We start from the raw sequence: 9568 nt of genomic DNA on the forward strand, positions 1-9568 counted from the left end.
TCTCATTTTCTTGGCTTATCACACCCATTTATTGTCTAGGGTGTCGCATCGGTCTTCTGTAGAGAGATTGTTCGTCTTCATGGTTTTCCGCATTCTATTATCTCTGACCGAGATGTCGTTTTTCTTAGCAACTTTTGGCAGGAACTATTTCGATTATGCCAAACAAAGCTGCAAATGAGTACAAGTTACAATCCTCAAACGAACGGTCAGAAAAAAGTGCTTAATCGGTGCCTAGAGGCATATTTGAGATGCTTTATTCATGAACAACCGACCAAGTGGTGCTCTTATTTACCATGGGATGAATACTCCTACACCACCGGATTTCACACGTCGACGGGTACAACTCCCTTTTCTGTCGTTTATGGTCGGGAACCTCCACCGCTCCCCCCTTATGTAGTTGGAGAGAATAATAATGCAGATCTGGATCACCAACTCATTGACAGGGACGATATGCTTAAAGTTCTTCGAAGTAATTTACTCAAGGCCCAAGACCGGATGCGCAACCAAGCTAACACCAAGCGTCGTGAACTTTCATTTCGAGAAGGCGATTATGTTTTCCTATCTACTCCGGTTCCCCCTCTACCTATCGCTAAGGATTGGAGGTCGATTTACAACCAAGTTCAGTCATTGCCTATCGTTGGGTCATTGAAGCTGGTCAACCGGTTTTAGAGCTCTTAATTTTATGGTGTCACCGCCCTTCCGAAGAAGCTACTTGGGAAAACTATGATCTTCTTGCCGCCCAGTTTCCGGATTTTCGCCTTGAGGACAAGGCGTTTTACAAGGAGAGAAGTAATGATACACCCCCATTACAAGTCTACTCACGAAGGAAGAACCAGGTCAAAGCTTCAGCTGAAAAGAACCAATTTAATTCACTCTTAGCTTATTTATTTGACCCATTCTCTGGCGGGAAAACAAAAGTAGTGGACAAGCAGTTTTTGAGCAACTTTTTAGGGTCAGTTAATTAACTAATTAACTGTGTTTAGCTATGTTATTCAGTAGGCCTCGCAATTTGTTTTTTCATTCATCCTGTTTTTTGTCATCTTCAGATTTAGTTATGTAATTGGAGGCTAAGCCCCTCTCGAATTGGGCCCTATCTATTTAATTCAAGTGTTATTTGCCTGCTAATTATTCAGATTCTATCACACGAACTCTCGCTAGAGGGCTTGGGGCGGTGTTCCTTGTGCTTAGCGAGCTCCTAGCGAGCCTCCCTAGCGCTCCACTCCCATGAGCCTAAATTGTGAGAAATGTCACTAGGTGGTCCAAGAAAGGATGAATTATGAGGCTTTCTCAACAACAAGCGAGAACATAGGCTTTTAGTTGCTATATATGAGGTGAACTCCGATTTTTAGATGACTATGATTTTTATAGAAGGTCTTTGATCGACTAACCCTTTTTGAATCACCAACAAGAATTTTATGGTCTATTACTTTTCTAAAACTTTTATTGTCTTAATCACTAAAAAGTCATTTATTTATGTGTAAACATCATCAAACAAGCCGAAAAGTGAGAATCCATAGACGTTTTTTCAGGTTAATGCTTTTGATAAAAAGACGTTTCGTAATCTTTAATCTTAATTATTTTTGAGGTTGTTGGCGTCTCTCCTCTACATACAAGTCATACATGTGTCGCTCCTCTCCCTCCCCCCATAGACGAAGCGGATAATACGAAATACTCTCTTTCTATTCGTCTTCTTCTTCGTCTCCCTTCTTCTTCTTTCTCATCTGGGTCCTTCCTTCATCTTATCCCCCTTTCTTTTTATCGTTTCCTTTCTATACCCTATTTGCATTCAAGGCCTAAATCAAACATAAAATTTATTGCAGTTGTAAGCACCTCTCATTTACACCCCTTTTGCTGTTATCCTTTGTGTTCGCCCTCAATCCCTGTTTTCTATCTCTAGGGTTTGGTTTCTTAGACACCAAGTTCATAGCTTCCTGGGATTGCGTTTTTTTTTCGTTCCTTATAGTTTTATTCCGCTTGCGTCTGCGTTCGAATCCGCAATGGGGTTGAAGTTTCATGCTTTGGAATTTTAGGTAAACAAATTAATATTACAGAATTGTCAATTATAGTGGTTTCTAACATTCTGCAGCGTCCTTGGTTATTGTATTGTTAATTACTTTCTGGCTATACGGTTACTTAATTTCAATACTTTCGACATGACTGTTAGGGTTAGTTGTTTCTGTCGTCGTTATCATCTGGATTGCTAAGCAATATCTTTTATTGATTCCAAACTTTTTCTGCTCTGATAAAGTGTGACAGATACTTGCTCTAGCAGTTATTTACGAATATTCCTTTACACATTTACTCACATGTCATGCAGATGTGGAAACGACCAAGGTAAAACCACACCCGTATACATACCTAGAAGATGTTAGTTTAAAAGTTGCTTTTTCTTGTTAAAATGTAATGATTGTTTCAGTCTTCTAAAGGTTTTCCCCGTATCAGAATTGCATTCATTTATTTACTGAATCTGGGCTTTTCACTTTAGAAGAGTTAAAAGGGCGAAAATGGGTCATATTGTTGCTGATTATCTTTCTCTTTCTATTCTACATTTCTTTCCCTCTATTTATTTCATAGAAGCTGGTTGTGTACTTTCCAGAGATTTAAATGGTAATTTTTGGCCAAAAATAGAAAGCCATGTGCTATATTTAGCATATATTTACTCCCTGCTGCTATGGGTTATCTACATATGCAATCAGCTGAATCCCTGTTGTATTGAAGACATAAGCTGCTAATAGTTATTTATCTGTGTGGTTATTCTGCTACAATGGCATTTTGATGATTTGGTTGCAAATGAAGGTGGTTTTTTGTCACATTAATGATTCACACCAGGGCCACTTAGGGTTCTTTGTTTTCTTCAACAAACAAAATCATATAGATTTTGTCAAATTTGTGGTCTCATAACCTTTTGGTTTTTGCAAAGTTTGTCTCTAGAACTTTATATGCTAAAAGTGAATAAGGATAACCTCATTCTAGCTGGATATTGGCATCAAATAAATGTTGCATTGGATAAGATTTAGAACCACATTACACATCTCCTGCAAAAGGTCATAAGAAATACCAACAATCTTGATGCTAAGACTTTTTAGAGGATATCACTAGTAACCAAGAAATGCCAACAAGTTTAATCATAGATGAACTTCAGATGTATCTAATTGCCAATGATGGCTCACATTTAACCAAGAACACTTATGTTGATGTTTCATCATTTAATCATGTTGTGAGAGGGATGACTACTTATTTAAATGAACTGAATTCCTCCAAATTTTGTTTTTTCAGTGTGCTCATGGAAGAAACATATAAGTGTGAAAAGATTAGAACAACACCTTTCCATAAACTCATACTCTTTTCTTCAAGATTCCATATTTGAATGGCGGCGGATCAGTTGAATAAACGGTCTAAATCAAGCAATATCATTCGTCACAACACTTGTTGGGAAACTCAAAAAGCAAAAAAGAAGAAATTTTCTCATCATGATTTAAATATAAAATCAAATATCTCTCTCGAATGGGATGAGAAGAAAGAACAAGTTGTTCCCAAAAAGGAGCAGATTGGTATAGCCCGAAGATACTTGACTCCATTTCTTCCACTTCTTTCACATTCCCAAAATGCCCTTGGCGATGTCTTTGCAGCCCCTTCTGAGTTGTTTCAACTGGATAACTTGACCAGTTTGCTATCTTATGAGGTAAGGTTAACAACATAAGGCTGCGTTTGTATTTTGTAGTGCTATTTTCGAAGAGAACGAGGAGGGCGTTTACGTCTTTTGCTTATATTTCAACCTTTTTGAGCGGGACATGAAATTTCAATCTTTTGTCTGATATTTTGCCTATTTTTTGGAGCTTGTTGTAGGTTTGGCAAACTCATTTGTCTGTACAAGAAAGAGGGTTTCTGACTCAATTTCTTCCTGAAGGAGCCGAGCCACATAAAATTGTTCATGAATTGTTAGGTGGGAATAATTTCTACTTTGGAAATCCATTCATAAAATGGTAAGTTTAAAATCTCATCTTTAAGAGTGAATTAAAAGAAACAGAAGAACCTTAGTCATGTACCCTGCACATGCTATTGGTAGGACTAGGAGGGGTCATATTACATTCTTTTTTCTTTTAAACCAAAACCTCTCAATTTGTGTTTGTTTTATCCATATCACGTGAAAGATTAGTTTTATTCTTAACAAGCAGCCCTCAGTCTTTCTTGTTGAATGTCCTTGAAGTCATTCTAACTAATACTTTCTGCAAAAGACAATTATACCCTTGTTTATTCTTACATGACTAAATTCATGTTCAGGGGCTCTTGGGTTTGTTCAGGTGATTGTCATCCTGATGCCATTCTCCGTCAAGAACAGTGCAACAAGGCTAACAAAATTGCATATTATTCCGAATTGCATAAGTATCATACTAAGTATGTCTGTTATGTCCATTCCCATTCAATATATATTTTATTTTTTTACCACTTTTATCTTGTTGATAATAATTTTTTAATTTTTTTGGCAGAATGATAGGAAATCTGCAACTATGGAAAGAAAGATGGGCAAGCTGTGCGAATCCTGAAAATGAATTTACACAAAAGATACTAAGGTAAATTGTTCTTTTTACTACTTTTACTTTCATTTTGTAAGCTTTTTTCAAAAGATACTAAAGTTAATTGTTCGTTTTACTACTTTTAATTTCATTTTGCAAAAGATAGTGAGATAAAATCGTAAGTTGTACCCGTTTTCCAGAAAAAAAACATTTATGCTTAAACTACATCGTTTTAAGTACTTCTAATTTCAGATAAACCACTTGTGCCCATTTTTACACAAAGCTTTAGCTGTTGAACACTTAAGTTTGGGTACATAACAGCCACATATGTTGTTTTAATGATAGAAAAATTGTCTTTGCTGTTTTCTTCTCAAGGTAGGGGAAAAGTTGAACTAAAATAAACTACTATTTTTAATTCATACTTAAGATTTAGGTTTGAAACTTGTTTTAGTAAATAACAATTTGTTTAGCATCTTACTTTTATTTCTTCCTATTACAAAATTGTACTACCAAGAATGTACCCACTTATAGCAATGTCTTCCAAATGCAAAACAATTGTTATTGCTATAACTGGAAAGAATATGTTCAAACTACATTGCCATGATCAGATAAAAGTGAAAGTTACAATGCTGTAATAGAAAGAAGTGAAAGCCGGATGCTGTTCCTTGCATTTAGCCTTTCATTCTCTTTTTGTTTTGTTATGTTATCTCATTTATATGTGTTGAACAGGTCCAGAAAGGATTTTCACAAAAGTGGCTCATTGCATGAGAATGGTATACAATATGGTCAAGAAGATGAATTTGGTGCAACTTCTAATTCTTCTTCTTGGGATGCTGATGATAAATCATATACTAGTGATAGCCCAAATTTAGCAATTACAAATGGAGAAACTATAATGAGGTAATTTGGCAATCTACTTTCATTCATTTGTGTATTATATATAGTTATAGCCTCCTACCTTCATTTATATTCTATGATTTTTTTTTTTTTTTTGGTTAGGATCCCGAAAATGGATTTGGAGGACAAATTTTATGACTCTTCAGGTGAAAGGAGGAGATCAGTAGCAAGACCTAGAAAAGGAGATAAAATACGCAAGCTTAATATAGAATGTGGTGATGGTGCCAAATATATGTCATATATCAAGGTCTTCATCTTATTTTCATTCATATGAAGATTTTTGTGAATTCTCTCTTCTTTTTCTTCTCAACACATTGGATTTCGTTACAAGAAATAAACATTCTCGTTGATTTTAGAAATAGCAATGTACTTTCACTTGTTTATTATGACATCCTACTTTCTTTTATCCTATTACAACATACTACTTTAAAAACTCTATCCAGATATGGCAATTAAATTCCAAACAATTTATTGCATCTATAGTTGGCTTTATTTTTCAAAGTACAATTTCCTAATGGAAAAGTTTGAAAGTACTATTAGGGGAACCTTTTAAGTACAATGTCTTAATAAAAAATTTTCAAAGTCAATACTGTAATAAAACTAAATGAAAGTACATTGCTATTTCTTGCTATTAGTCCCTGATTTTATGGTTTCAATTTTGGGAGCTAGATTTTTTTCTACTCCCTCCATTACATAAGAACTGGTATATTCAAACTTCCATTAACAAGGAGCCTTAGGACATTTTTTTTATTTCTTAATAGTACATTGCTATTTCTCAATAAACAAATTAAATGAAAATGCATTGCTATTTCTAAAACTACACTGGAGGGAATCGAAGGATAAATAAATGGGGGCGAATTTGCAAAAGGTTGTGACTTACTTAATGGGGAAAGCTTTCTTTCTTTAACTTTCTCTGATCCCTATCGAGCTCTTTCTGCATCAAGTCAGACTTTTTTGTTTTTTTAATTTTTTATCTTAATAGTCTGGACATGGTTTTGTCAGGTTAGCAAGGAGCAACATGAACGAGTTAAGAGCAGTATGAAACACTCTAACACAAGTATTCAGCCAAGATCTCTTAATCATGTTTTAGGCAATCTTGATAGCTTCTGTGTTCAACCATATGAAGTGTTTGAGGAAGAAGAGAGACAAAACCTGCATCACCACTGGTTTGTGCCTTGCCTTTTAGATAAAGTGTTGTATGGATAAATGATGTTTAAAAAATATTTGAGACATTAAGTAGAAAAAGAGCTTTGTCTTTTAGAACAAAAAGCTAGTCCTAATCCAAAGCTACTTTGAAGTAGCTTATAGCTTATAGCTTTTATTTTTGAATTGAGCTTTTGTTGAGATGTCCTTTTGTGTAATTTGACACGTTTTAAAAGCTTAGAGCTACTTTTGCCTTATACTTATACACAAGTAAAAGCTATACAACTACCAGCTGTTAAACATACCTTTTAAAGATTGGTTGTTGTATTGACAGGTTGAATTTGGCGAAAATAGATCTCCCTGCAGGGTATGAGAATTGGAAAAGTTGGCAATCTGCAAAGTCGGAAGTGACAAAGTCTTTGAGGAAAGAAATTGAAGATAAAAGAAAGTCAAATGATCTGTCACTTTCAAATTTGTATCCTCACAATGAGGAAAATGAAGAAACTCAAATCTTGCTGCTTCATGGTGATCACAATGCAAATTTGGACGATGGTCTCATGAATTCTGAGGTCAATATAATCTCCTTTTGGTGTTTTTTTTTACGGTTAATGAGGCACATCATGCAAAAGACGTGAATGCCCTCCTTATCCTCATCCTCATCATTATTGGAAATCGCCCTCTAACTTTTTTCAGTTTGTAATTGGTGGGCAGGATGATGAAGAAGAAGAACAACAGTTGGTTGGTAACTTATGTGATGAGCAGCTGTCGGATGTAGAAACAGATGATGTGCTTTTAGTTGCACCAGAGGTTTGCCCAGTCACCTTTTTCTAGAATAACAATGACGAGGGCATTTACGTCTTTTTCATAGACGAGAGATTGCCTTTTTGGGCGAGATAAATTTGTAAAATCTGTCTCATTGACATCAGTCCCGTCCAATACAAGCCAAATGTAGTATAACCTGTTATATCATGTCATGTCATGCGTCACAAACATGGCTTAAATGTTATTTTATTTTATTTTTTTGTTGAAATTTGTGATTCCAGGATACCATGGAACGGAATGACGAATCCCTATTCCAGTCGGAGCCAGATCTTAATGACACAGATGAAACCGCAATGCAAATCGAACAAACAGACGAATCCAGTGAAGACTCTGCCCGGAATCACCATCTGCCGCCCATCACCATCCATAATAACAACCAAACCTTCTGTCCGATAACCATCGCCACCAACAACGAACCCGATCCTTTCTCCTCTAACCTTCACGAATACACCGAAAACATGAGTCAACCCGATGCCCCCGTCAGTCAACAATTCCCCCTGCCACCTGCCGCCACTGAAATATGGCCATCCACCACCCTACCTACCTCCTACTACCATCAACCGCCACCAGTAGTCACCCATGGATACGGTGAACTATCACTCGGTCATCCCCAAATCAGGCGATCCGATGGTGGTGTTGGTGATTCTTTCTTCTATCCATATGCAAATCAAGACGCCCGTAACGAATTACTACTTCACTCACTTTTCAAAGATCCCGGGACTTCTTATCTTCACGAACATAAGCTCTCCCGCCTCGGTTACCACCCAACTGGCGGTGATCCGGTGGCCACCACCAGTCAATTCCCAAGAAACCTCTCAAACATTCAAGAAAACATTTTTGCAGACGGAGGTGGCCGGTTCTCCATTCCAAGGCAAGAACACTTGTTGCCGCTTCACGATTGGCCCGGAAACACCCATCAACCGATACAAAATTGGTTTTCCGGCGATGAGGTGGCGCGTGATGGGTGGTCCGGGAACCAGGACATTGGAAATGGATGTGTGACAGGTGGTCCGGTGGTGGCGGACGAAAGCTTATATAGTGTTTTATCTCAGTGTAATGGGCTGCGTTCGGGTATTAATTTTGGTTCATCAGATGAGTTTATTCAGTCTGGGAACTATGGCGGGGGGATTGGGCGGCCTATGGGCAGCAATGGTGTGGCACCTCGGGCAGGTTTGAACTACATGAGTGGTAATGAAGGTCAATCTGGGGCAGGAGGGACAGGGACCAACGCTTTGGGGTGGATGAATTTGTCAAAATCATTTCAGAGATCATGGAATGCTAATGAGTTAGGATGATGATGATGATGATGATGATATTCATGTTGTAGTAGTTGTTAGATGATGAGAATTAGAAGTTGAAATAGACCAAAATAGTTATAGATGATGGATATATGAAAAAGGATTAAACTTTTGCGGGATTAATAACGCGAGAATGGTTTTGGTCTTTTTCTTTTTGGTTTATTTATTATTATTATTTTTTTCTTTTGGTGAATTACCCAAGTGGGTTTTAGTTAAGTTTGTCTTGAAAGTTTCAAATCTTGTGCATCGGGGTAGAAACAATCGTGTGGCTGGAGGGCAGTTTAGAGTCGTTGACAAACGACTCAAAGCACCATAAAACACCATGATTGCCTTCTTTAAAAGTATATATACTTGACAATCTACTAAGGGGTGTTTGGCAAAGAGCTTCGAGCTTTTAGAAAAAAGCTCTAAAAAAAACAAAAAGTTTTGCTTTGAGCTTTTAGAAAAACAGATGAAAAATGGGAAAAAAAAAACTTTCTTTGCCGATAGGAATTTTGGCTTTGTGTTTAACAAGGGTTTTAAGCCCGTGTTGCGGCGGGAGTTTAAAAAATAATTTTTGTTATATATATGTTATGAGTAAAATGTTATCTACAATCGCATTGTACTTTTTAAGCATAGAGGTTTAATAAGAAAAATATAAGGAAAAAAGAAAAAAATGAAAGTAAGAAGCTATATCAGACAATAAAATGAAGTATATTGCGATTCTTGTATTTGGCCTTTTATTGGGCTAAATGCAAGAATAAGCAGAGCACTTTCATTTTGTTATCTAATATAGCATCTTACTTTCATTTAATCTTCTTTTTTCAATTTCACTTTAATGTCTATTGTGCTATAATTAGGTGCATTGTTATCAAGTCATCGTACTTTGAAAGTACAATGTTAAAATTCAGAAAC

At 36.5% G+C, this 9568-nt stretch overlaps 1 protein-coding gene across 3 annotated transcripts; it reads left to right on the forward strand.

Annotated features, from left to right (window-relative positions):
* The first annotated feature begins 1584 nt into the window (after positions 1-1584).
* On the forward strand, positions 1585-8823 carry LOC145167282 (nuclear factor kappa-B-binding protein). Of its 3 annotated transcripts, XM_079086437.1 has the most exons (12): positions 1585-2030; positions 2249-2334; positions 3277-3682; positions 3847-3983; positions 4282-4395; positions 4488-4571; positions 5244-5414; positions 5514-5658; positions 6414-6577; positions 6889-7123; positions 7248-7361; positions 7598-8823. In XM_079086437.1, exons 3-12 carry the CDS (start codon positions 3368-3370, stop codon positions 8669-8671), a joined length of 2553 nt encoding a protein of 850 aa, XP_078942563.1. In that variant the 5' UTR covers positions 1585-2030; positions 2249-2334; positions 3277-3367; the 3' UTR covers positions 8672-8823. The 3 variants fall into 3 exon arrangements, with proteins under 3 accessions (XP_078942563.1, XP_078942562.1, XP_078942564.1); XM_079086436.1 differs by lacking the exon at positions 2249-2334; XM_079086438.1 differs by lacking the exon at positions 2249-2334 and having other exon boundaries at positions 1587-2030; positions 7266-7361.
* Positions 8824-9568: the final 745 nt, after the last annotated feature.

This window comes from Lactuca virosa, chromosome 3 (genome assembly GCF_052849685.1).
Source record: "Lactuca virosa cultivar CGN04683 chromosome 3, Lactuca_virosa_CGN04683_v6, whole genome shotgun sequence".
Taxonomy (NCBI): Eukaryota; Viridiplantae; Streptophyta; class Magnoliopsida; order Asterales; family Asteraceae; genus Lactuca; species Lactuca virosa.